We start from the raw sequence: 16,232 nt of genomic DNA on the forward strand, positions 1-16,232 counted from the left end.
GAAGGGGGACGGGAGGGGGAGGTAAAGGCGGGGGAATAGAGGTAGGAAAGGGGAGGGAGGAGAAAGAGTGAGAGGGAGGTGAGGTTAGTGTAGCATGGCCTGGCCAGGGCCAGAACTGGGAAGAGAAGGGAGAGGAGATTCCCCCAGTTTGCGTACGCACTGGCCTTGTCTCTGGAATGGTGCTGGCCCAGCCCCAGCCACCCCCCTGCCCACCTGCCCACCCATCTGTTTATCTGCCTCAGGTGTCTGGGAATGCTGGTTAGAGGCTACCAGGGAGGGGGACTCCAGGGGCCAGCCCCCAGGAGCTGAGGTCTGAACAATACCTTGGAGTCAGAATATAAAAGTCAAGGGACTCAGGGGTGGGCTGGGGAGTGGGGGGGGGGGGGGACAGTGGCCACCCCCCCTACTTGCCCACCTCCCAAGAACCAGGCTTTGTGGGCCAGAAGGAGGATCCTTGAGACCAACGGAGGGGGGGGTGGTCTTTGTTAGGGGTCTGTGCTAGGCTCAGCCACTGTCACAACTGTTGCTGAGGTGGCTGCTGTGGGCAGGGCACATGCAGCCTAGGAGTCAGAGTAGAGAAAGGGGCCGAGGGGCCTGAAGTGGCCCCTAGTGCCGGCTCCAAGCCATTCTGGTTCTCCTGGGTGCTGGGGCTGCCAGTGGTGGGCAGGGGTTGGGGGGGGCCCTCACCCCCAGTCTCCTCCTCCAGCTCCTCCTCCTCCTGGGCCTCCTCAGCCTCTGGCCCTGAGCTCCGTACCCTCTTTGGCTCTAGCTCCTCTCGGGCTGGGTCATCGCCCTCCCCACCCCGATCCACCTTCCGCCGTCGCCGCCTCTCCAACGCCCGGCCCCGTGCCCGGCTCCCATGGCGCTCTGCCTTTTCCAGCTGTGTGATCAGACAGGCAGAAAGAGGTGTGGGCCAGTGGTCAGGCCTGGGCTCCCTGCCTCCTTGGCCTGACCTCCTGGCCCTGTCCATCCCTCTCCTTACCTCTAGAAGTGTGCGGATCCGCTCCATGTCTGGAGGCTGCCCAGCCTGCAATAGCTGCCAAATGCTGTGGTTTTCATCCAGGGTCACCTCAAGCAGGTCCCCTTCTAACATAAGCTCCTCTAGAGGGGCCCGAGTTGCCTCAGGCAGCTCCAACACAGGGCCAGTCAACTGTGGCAACAGCGAGGAAAGCAGCTCCAGGTCTGGTGGGTTGCGGGGACAGGCTGGGTTAGAGGCTGCTCCTGGTTGTATCCCCACCACTAAAACAGAGCCGAGGACCACAGGGGTCACTGGGGATATCCAACCAACAACCTACCCACACCTAGACCTACCTCTCTTACCTGAGCCCTCCCCGGGGGCTACCTTCTCAGGACTGGTCACACTGTCTCCGTTCTCCAGCAACCCCTGGACCTGCAAAGAGCAAGGATGGGTAGTGGTCGGTGAAACCAGGCCCTTATTTCCCACCAACCCCAGACTTGGGACGTTCCACCTCCTGGAGGAGGAGAGCAAAGGCTGCAGCACACGGAGCAGTCTGGGGATCTGGACAGAATGTAAAATGGGGCAGGGAGGCCAGGCCAAAAGAGGCCAGAAGTCAGAGAGCAGGGACAGGGCTGGCGCCTAAATAGGGGCGGGGGCTAGGAGGCAGGAATTTGAGGGCAAGAGCTGGGTTGGGCAGCTCACCTTGGGCATATCCTTGCCACTGCCTTCTCTGAGAGGGTCAGAGGCAGGGGCTGAAGGGTAGGTAGGGGGTTCCTCAGGCCTGGGTTCAGCCTGCAGCCGCTGGCGAAGCTCGGCCAGCCGTCCCAACAGAGCAGTCACATCCTCAGAGGCCAAAGCCTGCCTGGCACGGCCTTGCCAGCTGATGGCCCTCTCTGTGAGACACTGCAGGGCCTCGCCCTCAGGCAGCCGCACAGGCAGTCTCTGCAGGGCTACCAGCAGTGCCAGGATGGTCTCCAGGCGGGGGCGCCGTGAGCGCATGCACAGCGGACACAAGAATTTGGTGTCCCACTCCCACCAGGCCAGCAGCGGGGACGAGGTGGGACTGGGCCTTGGGGAGCTGAGGAGGCGGGGTACCGACACACATCGCCCATGGAACCAGTCCTGACACAGGTCACACTGCAGAGCTCCCACCCCGGCCGGCACCTGCCCACACACACAGACGGAGGTTGCAGAGGAAGTTGTGGTCGATGATGCCAGTGGACTGGGCTTGGCGGAGTTGGTGCGACGCAGCTGCAGGATACCCTCCTTCTCCTTCTGTTCCCCCTCCTTGAAGGCCACGATCTGGCAGGCCCAGGACAGCGGGAGAGGAGGTCAGCGGCCCAGCCCCTCCCTTCTCTGACGCCATTAACACCCTACTCCCAAACCAGGAGAAGTGAGGCCCCAGGAGCAAGCGGTCTGGCCATGGTCGCCCCATTCAGACACCTATCACCACCAGGCTCTTCTCCCAAACAGGGCCCCAGCTCCTTACCACAGAGCCTGGGTCCCTGAGGTCCTGTGCAGACAGTCCCAGCAGCTCCGTGTCAGATTTGTACAACCCCAGCTCCTTCTCCATCCACCGGCTGCGCTTGGTGCTGTCTGAGCCGGCGTCTGCACACGGGCAGAGCACCTACGGCAGGCAGACAGAGCAGGGATGACTAGGCTTCTCCTACCTCCCACTGCCAGGACTTCCAAACCCCCACATCCTCACATGAGCCATCTCCCAACAGCCGGGCCAGAGGCAGGAGACGGTGCGGGTCAGGGTCCAGGCCTTACCTCCAGCAGCGTGTAGCAGGAATTCCTCTTGAGGAAAGTCTTGGATGCCTTCTCCCTCCAGGAGTGTGCCGTCAGTACCTGCAGCTCTAGCTGTCTCAGCTCCTCCAAGCCCACAGGTAGGTCCCGGCCCACAGCCACCAGGCCCTCTAAGTCATCCAAGCAGGGGTAGTGGTCACCATTCTGGGACAGGGACAAGAGAAAGCTCCAGTCAACTTGCCAACATCTACTGATGGTACTACTTTGCCCAGCCCTGAGCTGGGAGGAGGGACTGAACTGGTAGTCTTCGGGTAGAACAAACCAGGGATCATCCCACGGGAAGCACTCCTGTAGCTCCTACATCCACTGGCTTGTCCCCTGATACCAGTCAGTGCCAGTGACTGCCAGACTAATCATCCTCTTGTGGCCTGCCTCTCCCACCCTCCCTGACCCTACCATTCTCACCCTTTCTACAACCTCTTTGCCCTCAGGCTGGCCCTGCAATCCCTCTTCATGCTGCTCACCACACCAAGCCCATTTTGCCTCCACTAGATGTACCGCGCTCACTTCTCTAGCCCACCCAACCCAGCGCAACCCAGTGTATGCCAGCTCTCCTGGCTGGACTGAAGGCCTGGGGTGGAGGTTCAGGGGGCAACAGGGTCCTCACTTGGATCTCATCCACATCAGCAATCCAGGCCCGGGCCTTAGCAAGAGCCTCCTTGAGAGCCTGGATGTTGGGCAGGTGAACAGGGATGTTTTCTGCCTCATGGATTATGGCCTCGAGTGTGGCTGGTGGATGCTTCTGCCTGAAGGTAGGGAAAAAAGAGGCCTCAGTGTAGGGTAATCTGCTTGACCAGCAGCCCGGCCTGACCGCCAGATGTATCGGCATGGGACCCTGGAGCTGCCATGTGGGCCTACCTGCAAGTACTCTGCCTACAGGGGGCTGCTGGTCCCTGTTTGCTCCAGACCGCATGCACCCACCCAACTTCTGCCACAGCCTTCGTGCCTCTGCCTGGCCAACCAGTCTGTCATCCTGTTCACACTTCCTACACAACTGGAAAGATTAACCTGGCACTCCAGTTCGTCAGACTGCCCTGTGTGTGGCTTCTTTCTATGGACAGCTGTCCACCTGCCTGTTAGTACTTGTGCTCACACGTGTGCCCACGTCAGCCCGTGGAGCTGGTGCCACTATACGTCTCTGTATCTGTCCATCTCTGCTTCCCCACTAGCCTATCTCTGCCTCTATGTATATATGGAGTTTTAAAAGATAAGCTAGGGAAGAAAAAAGGGGAAGAAAGTCAATACACCAGTGACAGAGTCTGGTACCCAAGGCCACCCATGGGAATCATTTCTGGCTTCTCCACTAAACTTTGACGGTTAGGGTAGAGCAGGTAGGGGAGGAGGCTGGACCTACCTGGCCTCCAAGCAGAGGTGGGCTTTCTCCTCCCAGCGTTCAGCAATGGTCAGCAGCTCCTGCAGCTCAGCCCGGGCTTTGTCCACAGCAGGGCTAGGGGCTACGCTAGCACCCGCGACCAAAAGTCCCCGCATGACAGCCAGGGTGCCCCTCCGGGCTGAGGGGGCCAGCGTGCGCTTCACCTCATCCAGCCATCGTGCCTGTTCCACCTGCCGCTGGAGCTGCTGGGCCTCGGGCACCTCCACCCCTAGCAGCTGCCCCCTCTCCAACAGGGACTGCAGTAGCCCTGGACTGGAGGGCAGTGAGGCCAGGGCCTCACGGGCCTCAGCCTGGTAGGCCTCCACCTGTTCCAGAATACCCTACCGGGACACAGATGAAGAAGAAACTCCTCAGCTGGGCACACTTTGAGGTGCCACGGCCAAATACCTTTGCCCCACCTACCTTCTTACCCTCCAGTATTTGGGAAAAGCACCTAACAGGGGCTGCACTCTCTTCCTGTCCCACACCCTAAGACAACAGTTCCTAATACTCAGTACCTGGTAGAATGCTCTGAGGAATTTATTAAAATGCAGATGCCTGGGCCCCACCCGTAGAGATTCTTAATAGGGTTTGGTCAAGAGTCTGTGCTTTGCGAAAGTCCCCAGAGGATTCTGATGTTTAGCACCAGGAGACCCTTGGCCCAGAACACACTTGCTACACTTGGCCTTCTCACAAACCCCTATGCTCATGCTGGTGTCACTGCCTTCTTCATCCCACCTCTCCTCTACCTCCGTGAACTTGACTCAGCTTTCTAGGCCTACAAACATCCTTGGTCCTTTATCTTCTTCCACTTCCACCAGGACACATTCCCTTGACTCCATATCCTGTACTTACCCCTTGCCACCTGGCCCTCAAACCCCCTTTGCCTATCTCCTGTTATTCTCATAAGTGCATCCTATCTTGCCCAAACACTTGATGCTTTTGAAGGAAGCCAAGAGTAGCCTGCTGCTCGGGTCTCCCAATCCCCCTGAATCCTTATCAGCACTCTGAGTGCACTCCTCCTCACCTTGACATCCCCAATCTGGTGCATGGCACAAGGCAGGTTGTTCATCTGGTCCAGAAATGCCCGGAGCTCAGCCAGGGTCATCTGTAGACCAGCCACCCTGTGGGGGCTATGGAGTTTCACATGTGGGGTTTCAGGTCCAAACCCAGTCCCCTCCCTCCATCTCTGCACTCAGACCCAATGCCTTTTCTCATGCTCGCCCACCTGGATCTCTCACACTTCAGTGCCCCCAACTAGCCAGATCAGAGGGAGGAGGGTTTTAAGATATAAGCACATTCATATGATGAGAGCAAAGAATTGGAAGGGGGGAATATAGGATATGTTGGGGGGGGGGAAGCTGAGAAACTAAATGATAGTAACAAAGGCTGAACTTTTTAGCTCATCCTCTACTGCGAATTCTCTGATCAGGTTTATTCTTCTGTGTCCTTTCTTTGTCCCTAAACCTTCCACAACTCCTCTCTGGCCACAAAATCCCTCAGCCTGTCTGACATCTCCAGGTACTGATAAAAAGGACCATTTCTAGCTTTCTTAGCACTGAGGCACTCTTCTCCATCCTAGTTGCCTGATCTCCCTGCCCTCCCAACACCTCTTAGGCCACCTTGCGCTGTAGTGCTTGTCAGCTTCCTGCTGTCATCTGCCCAGTGGCATTCAGAGCCCACTCCTTCTAGGTGCTGGCTCCTCAGCAGGCTACCTGAACCCCACACGTCCCACTGTCATACCCTGCTTCCTGGCCGCTGACTAGTCCCAGAGCCCGGGACACGCAGGCCTCTGCCTCACTCAGGCAGTTCTTCAGTTGCTGCAGCAGCTCACTGTTAGGAAACCTCCGTTCACGGGCCTCAGACTCTAGTGCCCTCAGCTCTTCAAGGCCTGGAGAGAGAATGAGAGCGGCAAGGAGTAGGCAGTATTGAGTAAAGGCAGAGAAGGGGGTGGGGAGGTACAGAACAAAAGGGAAGAGAACTTGCCTGTGGAGTCCCTCCGTCCCCCCATCACTCACTGCGCTTCCGCCCATCCTCCACCTCCAGGGCCACTCGAACTTTGTTGGCCCAGGTGTCAAAGGACTCGGCCCGAACCTTCAGTTTATGCAGCATAGCAGGGAGCTCATCCAAGGTGTATCGATACCTGGACGAAGACAGCAGGGAAGCACATCTGGCCCAGCTCTGTATCCCCCTCCTCAGCCCACTTCCTTCATAATAGGTCCTTGGCTCACCGCAGGTACTGCCGGCTACTGGAGCACTTGCAGAGGTCATTGATGTGGGAAAGGCAGACAAGCCCGTCCGGGCAGTCGTAGCAGGCCAGAGCTGACAGGAAGCATGTGGTCTTGCACTTGATGCATTGGCGCTCATCATCTGGGAGTAGCTCGAAAGCCTCTCGCTCAGCTTCCGTGATGCCCTGGGGGCAATTCAACCCACACACGTCATACAGAACCAGAACAGGGCTGCAGAAATGCCCCCATCGCTGCCACAACCAAGCCTCAACCTAGACTCCACAATCTGTGCTAAGAGCTGTGGAGAGCAAACTCCTAGAACATACTGCCTCTGTGAAGTTCAAACTCTCAAAACTGGAGGAATCAGATGAACCAGGGCAAGATCAGTGAGGGCTGAGAGGAAGAAAAATTGGGTAGCATTCAGATCAGCAGAGAGGGCCTTTATGGGTGAAAGGAGGTGAGGTGGTGGATCAAGGCACCAGAGAGGTGGCAACGTGCGGGAGCGGCTGAGAGAAAGGCTATGTGCAAGGGAAACGATGCTGGCTTCCGGTCCCTTGGCACCCAGTGTTCCAGGCACCATGCTGGCAGCTTAGCAGGCAGGACACGCCGCATGCACACATATAACTCACAAAAATAAGACTCTGTGCTTGTGTCCAGTGTCTAAAGATACAATTTTCTTTTTCAACAACATGGTTTCCAAACCTATGCCAATGACTTCATCTGTCACTCAGATGAAGAAAAAGCCATCTGTTCCAAAAATGGACGAAAACCCAGCTAGGCTGAAGTAACCAAAAGACAACACAATGCTGTACCTTATGGGCAATTTTAGGGATTTCTAAAGGGAAATTTGGACTAACAGTTTTTGTTCTACATTGACTCTAACATCTAACCTCTGCATAAGATATGAGTCCATTGTACATTACAAATCTCGCTCTGCCTCTTATTAGTTGTGTGATGTTGAGTAAATTACTTAAACCTCTCTGGATTTCTGTTTCGCCGTCTTATTAAGTTGGAGATAATGGCACCATCCTCACTGTACTGTTACGAAAATTAACAAAGGTGCAGTGACTAAGACTTAGAAAAGTATCTTAACACTTAGAAGTGGAACCACAAAATATCCCTAACAGCCAAAACAATCTTGAGAAAGAACAAAACTGGACGCATCATACTTCCTGACTTTGAACTATACTACAAAGCTATAATAATTAAAACAGTATGGTACTTGCATAAAAATAGACACACAGACAAATGGAACAGAATTAAGCCCTGAAATAAACCCCAAAATAAATAAAGTCAATTAACATTTGATATGGGAGCCAAGAATACTCAATACAGAAAGGACAGTCTCTTCAATAAATGACAGTGGGAAAACTGAGTAACCACATACAGATGAATTTGGACCCTTCTACCACTCATGAAAATTAACTTGAAATTGATTAAAGACTTAAATGTAATGCCCTAAAACCGTAAAACTCCTAAAAGAGAACATAGTGATAAAGTTCCTTGACATTGGTCCTGGCAAGAACTTCTTGGATAGGACACCTAAGCACAAGCAACAAAAGCAAAAATAAGTAAGTGGGACTACTATAACAGCATCTGCACAGCAGAAGAAATCATCAACAAAATGAAAAGGCAACCTATGGAATGGGAGAAAGTATTTGTAAATCATCTGTTTGATAAAGGATTAATATCCAAAACATATAAGGAACTCATCCAACTCAATAGCAAAAAAAAAAAAAAAAAACCCCACAAACAAAGTGATTTAAAAAAACATGGGCAGTGGGGCGCCTGGGTGGCTCCGTCGGTTAAGCGTCTGACTTGGCTCAGGTCATGATCTCACAGTTCGTGAGTTTGAGCCCCGTGTCGGGCTCTGTGCTGACAGCTCAGAGCCTGGAGCCTGCTTCACATTCTATGTCTCTCTCTCTCTCTGCCCCTTCCCTGCTCATGCTCTGTCTCTCTCTGTCTCAAAAATAAACAAACATTAAAAAAAAAAAATTTAAAAAAAAGAAAAAAAAAACACGGGCAGAGAACCTGAACAGATACTTTTCCAAAGAGATACAAATGGGCAAGAGGTACATGAATATACACTCAACAGGACTACCATCAGGGAAGTACAAATCAAAACCACAATGTGATATCACCTTACACCTGTCAGAATGGCTATTACCAAAAGAGATAAGTGTTGGCATGGATGTGGAAAAAAGGGAACCCTTGCACACTGTTAGTGGGAATGTAAACTGACTCAGCTACTTGGAAAATAGTATGGAGGTTCTTCAAAAAATTAAAAATAGAACTACCCTATGATCTAGCAATCTCAATCCTGGATATATACCCAAAGGAAATAAGAATCTCAAAGAGATATCTGCACTCCCATGATCACTGCAGCATTACTCACAACAGCCAAGCTATGGAAACAACCTAAGAGTTCATCAGTGGCTGAACAGATCAGAAAAATGTGATATATACATACAATGTAATATTATCCAGCCATGAGAAAGAAGGAAATCCTGGCATTTGTAAGACATGGATGAGCCTGGTGAACATTATACTAAGTCAAGTATGAGAGCCAAAGAAAAAAACAAATACTATAGGATATCACTTATGTGTGGAATCTAAAAAAGCCAAATTCATAGACACAGAGTGGTTTCCAAGTGCTGGGGAGTAAGGGAAATGGGAGATATTGGTCGAGGACACACACTTCCAGTCAAAAGTTGAGCAGGTCTGGGGGATCAAATGTACAGCATGGTAACCATAGAAAAGAAAAAAAAAAAAAAAGAGTAAGTGCTCAACAAATATTTACTATTATTAACTTTAATTTTCAGATTAAGGATACCTATTCTCACAGGCCTATCCCATTTTACTGAGGAGGAAACTATGTCTCAGAGGGTCTGTAACCTGCCCAAAGTAAGAATCTGATGACAGTCTATTCTGACTATAAAGCCAGAGAATGCTCTAAGGACGAAGCTCCTAGGTATTTTTGGAACATAGGCTACTCTGAGAATTGGATACAAGGTACGAGCCCTCTCCCCATAAAAGTGCTCAAATACACACACACAGTCTTTTACAGATTTTTAAGACTAGGGGGTCGAGAACCTTTCTCTACAGTAAGGACCAAGTATAACGAATTCTCAGGGTCAGGATGAGAACACCTTGTCTTCCCACCTTGCTGTGGCTCCTTCTTGTAGTCTGGTACAACCTCAGGGTCATCATTTAATAACTGCACTGAACAGAGAAAGAGAATGATGCCTGGAAAAGCCCAGGGGCTTACCAACTAACACCAGAGACTTCCAACATCACCACAGCTGCAATTCTCCTTACAGCCCATGCTCATAGGCAAATTATAAATGAGCTTTAAAATAAGAAAGGATTACCCTAAATGGGCAGCAAGGGATCCCTCAGGACCAGCATTCCCTTGTAATATTATGTAGGACTCTAAGTCAATTCCCTAGTTGGGCAAGAGTGGAACTTTAAGAAGGCAGCTGAGCTACAAGAGTAGCACTCCCACTGGTCTACAAACACAGCTGACCACAGGCTTACGAGAAATCTACTAAAGGAGGACCGCCTTTGTATTTGGTAGTGTCACCCTAGTTTGGGCTACTGAACCATCTGAATGCAATAAAATGGCATTTGCTAAAAAATGTTCCATATTTCAATCATTTCCTTCATGTGTTACTATTACCAACAACAGCAGCTGCTACGTTGCAAGCATAATAATAGATACTTTGACATAAATAAATGACCTTACTCAAGCTTTACAACTCCCTTGCAAATGTGGTATTTAGTCCCATTTTCCAGAGTAGGGAAGTGAGACTATGAGAGGTTATGCAACCTGAACAGGTCACCCAGCTAATCAGCAGTGGGGGTTTCATATGCCAGGCTGTCCTGTCGGGTTATTTAAATAATGACAAACAGCGGTAACACCAGGACCTGCTGCGGGTCAGTTACTTAACATAATCTTTAATCTACTCAACTATCCAAAAAGATAAACGTTATAATCCCCATTTTTCAGAGATGGATTAGGACACTCTGCAAAGTAAATTAACTTGCTCACAGCTGTTGATAAATGGCAGAGCAGAGAATGGAAAGGGATTTCTAATCCAGATGCATCTAGTTCTTTTTACTACACTCCAAGACTAGAGGGTACATCTACTTCTTTCTTCCCCCACTTCTGCCGGGCTAGGGTGCCTAATTCAGGGCACTCTCCCCTCTACCCTACCTTTTCAAGCAGGGCCTTTCGTAGACGCCGTTCCTCCTGCACCATGATGAACATCTCCTTATGCACAGCTGCGGCCAGGTTCAGGTCCAGCTTCTCTGGGCAGGCAGCCATCTTACAGATGAGCTCCTCATGGGAGAAGACGCAGTATCTTCGGAGCCGGCGGTAGTGCTCAATGCATTGGCGCCCAGCTGGCAACTGTGGACAGATTCACGGTTGAGTGTGGCCAAGTCTGAAGGCCATGGTGCCTCAGCTTCCCCACATCCCTCCTGCTTCTCCCTGCCAACCCACCACACTCCACTCACCCAGTCAGCAGTGCAAAAGTTGACAGCCTCCGCAAAGTTGTAGCCTTGGTTGAAGCCACTGTGGTAAGCACGAGGGAAGGTAATGACAAATTCTCCTGCACACTGGTTTGTACGGACAACCTGAGGAAGAAAAAGGCCAGGAAACCTGATTTAAGTGCAGGGTTCTTAAGGAGACAAAGGAGAGCTTGAGGAAACAGTGTGACAACAGAGTTCCAGATCCAATTCCAAAAGGACCGACCACTGGCCTCTGCTCTCAAAGTTGTGACTTATGTTGGCAGCCAACAGGAAGATCAGAGTCAAAAGTAGGAAATGTACGTACCAAAGTATTTCAACTTTCCTAGTAATTTTTATAAAAATTTAAAATCTCACTTTTCATTAAGCTGGCTAAGCCTTTTTCATTAATAATTATTTTTATCAGTCATATATGCAGTTCCCAGAGCCATGTGTTCTACAAGATTTGTTTTAAAATCAGCAGGCCCTGGGGTGCCTGGATGGCTCAGTTGGTTAAGCATCTGACTCTTGATTTCAGTTCAGGTCACAATCTCGTGGTTCGTGGCTTCGAGCCCCGCATCGAGCTCTGTGCTGACAGTGCAGAGCCTGCTTGGGATTCTCTGTCTCTGCACCCCCACCCCGCCTCTTCTATTGGTGAAAGCCAATCACTTTCACCTCTTCTATTTTGGCATTCTCCTTAACAACCCTAAATAACATGCCTCTCGACTATACTGAAAATAGCCACCTATTATTTCTCAGTTTGCTTAGTTTTCCGTGCATGTATTAGTAATTCAATCCCAACCTTTTAGACAAGTGTCCAACCCTCTTCTCGTCTATCAGTTTTCACCTTTCTGTTGCAGAGCCTTATGATCTGTTCCAACCTGAACCAGCTACACTATACTCCCTGGATCGTCACTCTGCCATGATGATCTCCTGTTTCCTAGATCCCAGGTCTTCCTCTTTCTTGGTGTATTCTTTTGCTGTACTTGAGCACATCCTCCAATAGCTGCCTAGGAAACAGTGGGAACAACTTTTTTTTTGAAAATGTTTCTATTCTACTCTCATACTGCATAATTTGACCATATAGAATTCTAAATTGAAAACCATTTCGAAGGCATGGCTCTAGTCTTCTAGATTCTAGTGATGCTTTTGAAAAGTCTGAAGCCATCCTGATTTCTAGTGCTATGAATTAAACCTCTTTTCTCTCTCAGAGAGCTTGTAGGATTTTTTCTGGTCCAAGTGTTTGATATAAAAATTTTACCAGATATACTTGGTGTAGATCTATTTTCATTCATGTACTGGGTAGGCGCTTCAATTCTGAAAGCTTGGGTCTTTTAGTTCAGGAAAATTTTCTTGAATGATTTCATTAATGATTTGTTTTCATCTCTGCTCTTTTCAGAACTCATTTGAATATAGAACCTTCTGAACAAATTCTCTACCTTTTCTCAACTTTCGTTACCATTTCCCATCTTTACTGTTTATCCTCTAAACCTTTTTCTTCCACTTTTGCTATCACAATTTTAATTTCCAAGAGCTCTTTTTTGTTCATCAGGATGTTCTTTCTTATTTCAGTTTGCAATATATGCTTATCTCTGAAGATCTTAGTGAGATTTCCTTCCCTTTTCAAGTTCTTTAAATGTTTATTTTTCAGAGAGAGTGAGCAAGTGAGCGCATAAGCAGGAGAGGGTCAGGGAGAGAGGGAGACAGAATCTGAAACAGGCTCCAGGCTCTGAGCTGTCAGCACAGAGCCCGATGTGGGGCTTGAATCCATTCACCACGAGATCATGACCTGAGCTGAAGATGGATGCTCAACCGAATGAGCCACCCAGCACCCCATCCCTTTTCTTTTTGAAGTTTACTTCTCTCCCTGCCTAACCTCTGTTTATACAGGTTGCTTTTTTGTTGTTGTTTGGTTCTGTTTTCTAGAGTTTCCTCAGTTGTCTGTTAATCTGTGGCTGTCTACTTTTTTAAGAGTAAAAAATGGAAAAGCTGAATGGAAGTTCTGAGTATATAGGTGAAGTCTGTCAACTGTCGCTGTAGGGTGATGTGGCTGAGCCATTTAGTTTGGGAAACTGTAGGTCTTTCTTTTCAGGTCACTCAAGATTCTCCAGGGAAAACTCTTTTTTTTTTTTTTTTTTGCCTGAAAGAAATACATCTAGCTGCTAGTTCTGAGAACCAAGTGAAGGAAGACTGGGAACCTCAGCATCCATCACTCATACAATGATGAATCCTACTATTTTCACTTTCTCCATCCTCAACTGTACCTAGACCTCTGTCCAGAGATATTTTATTTTAACCTCTTCAAAAGTAAATCTCCAGTCTTCTGCTTTAGTGAGGGAGGGTCACATTTCCAGCTGCCCAGCATGGCAGGGGATCTCACAGCTTCTTATAGACATGAATGAATCCTTATTTTCACCCCATTCTTCTTTCCTCCCAGAATGTCTGGTGCCACTGACTACTGAACCTCTGGGGGGATTCTGAACTATATATCAGGTTGCTTGGTTCTGAGATGTTTCAATACTGGCTTAAGTTTCAATTTTCTTATCTGTTTTCTAGTTTCAAGAATTTTGATCTCTCTCTTGTCTCCATTTTAATAATTTTTTACCTTAAAAAAAAAAAGTCCTTTGTGCCATTTTAGTGGAGTTTCAGCAAGGAATGGAAGCAGCCATGTGTTAGTTTGCCATCTTTAGGAGAAGCCTCACAAAGTTTTTTGAGATGAATATTAAGATGAATATTCAATGCTGATGAACACACAGTGAAATAGGTGCAAGGCTGGTAGTGGGACCAGTAACTAAAACTAAGATATTATTACTGATATATATCAAGAGCCTTAAATGTTTATACCCTTCAAAACAATCTGCTAGGATTCTAGATTAATGGGGAGAATTAACATCCTCATGACACTGAAATTTCCCATTCATGAATACATCTCTGCATTTATCCAGGTCATGCATCAGCTCCCACCTCTAATACATTTTCTTTTCAAAGATGCAACAGCATTTCTTGCCTGGATTATTGTACTGGCCCCCATTACCAAGCACTAGAATTATCTTCCAAAAAATGCAAATCTGACCAGCAATGCCCCTGCTGAGAACCCCTTACTTGAAACTCCATGTCCACATGATTGAAGCCACTGTTACTCTTCCCTCAAGGATCATTCCTTCTACAAATGCTTTCCTGACCCCCTCTTCCTAATGACACAGTCTGTTGTTCTTCTGAAGCACCTCTAACATTTATTCCACTTGTTTACTCACCTCTGTTGTCCACTCAACTGCACATACCTGAAGGTAGGGACTGGTTTATTTGTCTTCAAGGTGCTGGCCAGAGGCCTTGTACACACAGGGAGTTCTAGCAGTAGTACTTGCTGAATGAGCTAAACCCAGCCCTGATTCTATAGATGTGAAAACTGAGTCCCAGAGAAGCTTCAAGTAGCAGAGCCAGAAATAGAACTTAATGCTCCTGACTCTTATCTCAACCTGCACCCTCACTTTGGCAATATTACTTTACCATGTCCTATGTAGTTATTTAAAAAGGCTCTCCTCACATTCTGTAGCTGTTAAAAATGACCCAAATATCCATCAAGTGGTGAATGGATAAACAAAATGTGATACATTCATACAATGGAATATTATTCTACCATAAATAGAAATGATGTTCTGACACATGCTACAACATGGATGAACCTCAAAAACATTATGCTAAGTGAAAGAAGCTGGATGCAAAAGACCACATATTATTCCATTTAGAAGAACTGTCTAGAAAAGGCAAATCTCTAGTGACAGAAGGCAGATTAGTGGTTGCCTGGGACTAGGGGTTGGAATGGAGAGTGACTGCAAAAGGGCATGAGGATCTTTTTGGGGTGATAAATGTTCTAAAACTGGATTGTGGTGATGGCACAACTGTGTAAATTCACTGAACTGTGTACACTTAAAATGGGTAAATTTTAAGGTATGTAAATTATACTGCAATAAAAAAAATTTGTTTAAAAAGATGGTTATAAGCAGCTCATAGTAAGAAAGCAACAATCATTCTAGCCCAGCACTGTCCAACAGAAATATAATGCCAGCCACATATGTACTTTTAAATTCTCTAGTACCACATTAAAAAAGTAAAAAGAAACAAGTAAAATTAATAACTTCAGAGTATTCTATTTAATAGATCCACAATATCAGCATTTCAGTGTGTAAGTGGTATACAAAAATATCAGTAAGATATTTTCATACTAAGTCTTGACATCCGACACATGTTTTATACTTTCAGCACATTTCAGATTGGACTAGCCATGTTTCAAGTGCTCAGCAGCCACATGTGGCTAGTGGCTACCAAACTGGACAGTGCCATTCTAGATCATTAAACTTAAAATGAGATTATAAAACCCATACACTGATTGTTATATCAAAATTTACATAGAAAAATAACAGATGGGAAACATAACAAAATGTGGAGGAAATAGAGATGATCACTATATTTCCATTTTCTGGAAAGGGGGCAGGTTTCTTTTATAACGAAAATAAAACTTACACTATATAGCTATAAAAAAAAAATGGTTTTCTTCTGCCAAAGGGGAAGGGGGGAGGGGGTGGGCTAAAGATAGATCCTGGGGGAGCTTCAGCTGGCTAAACTGCAGGCTGCCAGCATGAGAATATGAAAATCAGATGCCTTGGATTGAGGGGATACTGCCAAGTCCAAAGAGTCTGGAGATGCTGGGAACCACCTATAGGAGGGGCAGGGTGGGGGTGGGGTGAAGCAGCAGCTGGCCAGAGAAGCTGGTGAGCCATGAGCAGGACAAATGCTGTGGAGCTGGAAGCAAAGAGCACATGTTTAAAAATCTGTAATAAATTTTTCTTAAAAAGAGTTAAGGATTAAATAGTTACACACACACACACACACGTGTGTGTGTGTGTGTGTATCTTGGCTGTCTAAATCTTTAAGGAGAATCCTCTTCTACTCATAATTTTCCTTGGCACTGTAGGCAAGGACTAATGCTGTGCTATGTGTCAGGAAGAATGGACTGTGAGGAAGTCAGACCCAGTGTCTACTTACGAAGAGCTGAACTGGAAGGGCCCTTGATCATCTCCACCTCTCGAGTCCAGTAATTCTTAAATGGGGTGAGGCAGTGACGGAAAAGGATACCTGCCATCCCCCTACCACTCTGCCACCTCAAGTGGAAGAAGGCTGCCTGAACTGTTGTAGGATACACTTCCACTAATTCCCTAGATCCCTCAAGGCTTGGTTAAGTATCACTAAAGTAGCTAATAAAAAAATACTACAGGGTATGCAGTATATCAAAACAAGGTGAAGGCAAGAAACAATATGGGTGAGAACCACTGACCTAGTCCAAAGCTCTACTGTACAG

The 16,232-nt window shown here is 48.0% G+C and overlaps 1 protein-coding gene across 19 annotated transcripts in view; it reads right to left on the minus strand.

Moving 5' to 3' along the window:
- The window catches only part of KDM5C (lysine demethylase 5C), a 32,999-nt gene that overhangs the window by 1,561 nt on the left and 15,206 nt on the right, over nucleotides 1-16,232 (minus strand). For 9 of the 19 annotated variants that reach the window (XM_040467067.1, XM_040467066.1, XM_040467064.1 and 6 more), the window contains 14 exons: nucleotides 10,886-11,005; nucleotides 10,584-10,778; nucleotides 6,371-6,552; nucleotides 6,158-6,282; nucleotides 5,883-6,030; nucleotides 5,167-5,272; nucleotides 4,122-4,480; nucleotides 3,375-3,513; nucleotides 2,732-2,911; nucleotides 2,448-2,585; nucleotides 1,661-2,260; nucleotides 1,321-1,390; nucleotides 983-1,239; nucleotides 7-880 (listed from right to left, as the gene is read on the minus strand). In XM_040467067.1, the coding sequence (XP_040323001.1) occupies nucleotides 515-880; nucleotides 983-1,239; nucleotides 1,321-1,390; nucleotides 1,661-2,260; nucleotides 2,448-2,585; nucleotides 2,732-2,911; nucleotides 3,375-3,513; nucleotides 4,122-4,480; nucleotides 5,167-5,272; nucleotides 5,883-6,030; nucleotides 6,158-6,282; nucleotides 6,371-6,552; nucleotides 10,584-10,778; nucleotides 10,886-11,005 (2,985 nt within the window). In that variant the 3' untranslated portion in view covers nucleotides 7-514. Of the gene's footprint in view, nucleotides 1-6; nucleotides 881-982; nucleotides 1,240-1,311; nucleotides 1,391-1,660; nucleotides 2,261-2,447; nucleotides 2,586-2,731; nucleotides 2,912-3,374; nucleotides 3,514-4,121; nucleotides 4,481-5,166; nucleotides 5,273-5,882; nucleotides 6,031-6,157; nucleotides 6,283-6,370; nucleotides 6,553-10,583; nucleotides 10,779-10,885; nucleotides 11,006-16,232 lie in introns of those variants that run through there. The other 10 variants (XM_040467075.1, XM_040467061.1, XM_040467058.1 and 7 more) reach the window with 8 other exon arrangements.

Source organism: Herpailurus yagouaroundi, unplaced genomic scaffold (assembly GCF_014898765.1).
Source record: "Herpailurus yagouaroundi ecotype Mexico unplaced genomic scaffold, PumYag 67189, whole genome shotgun sequence".
In the NCBI taxonomy this organism is placed as follows: Eukaryota; Metazoa; Chordata; class Mammalia; order Carnivora; family Felidae; genus Herpailurus; species Herpailurus yagouaroundi.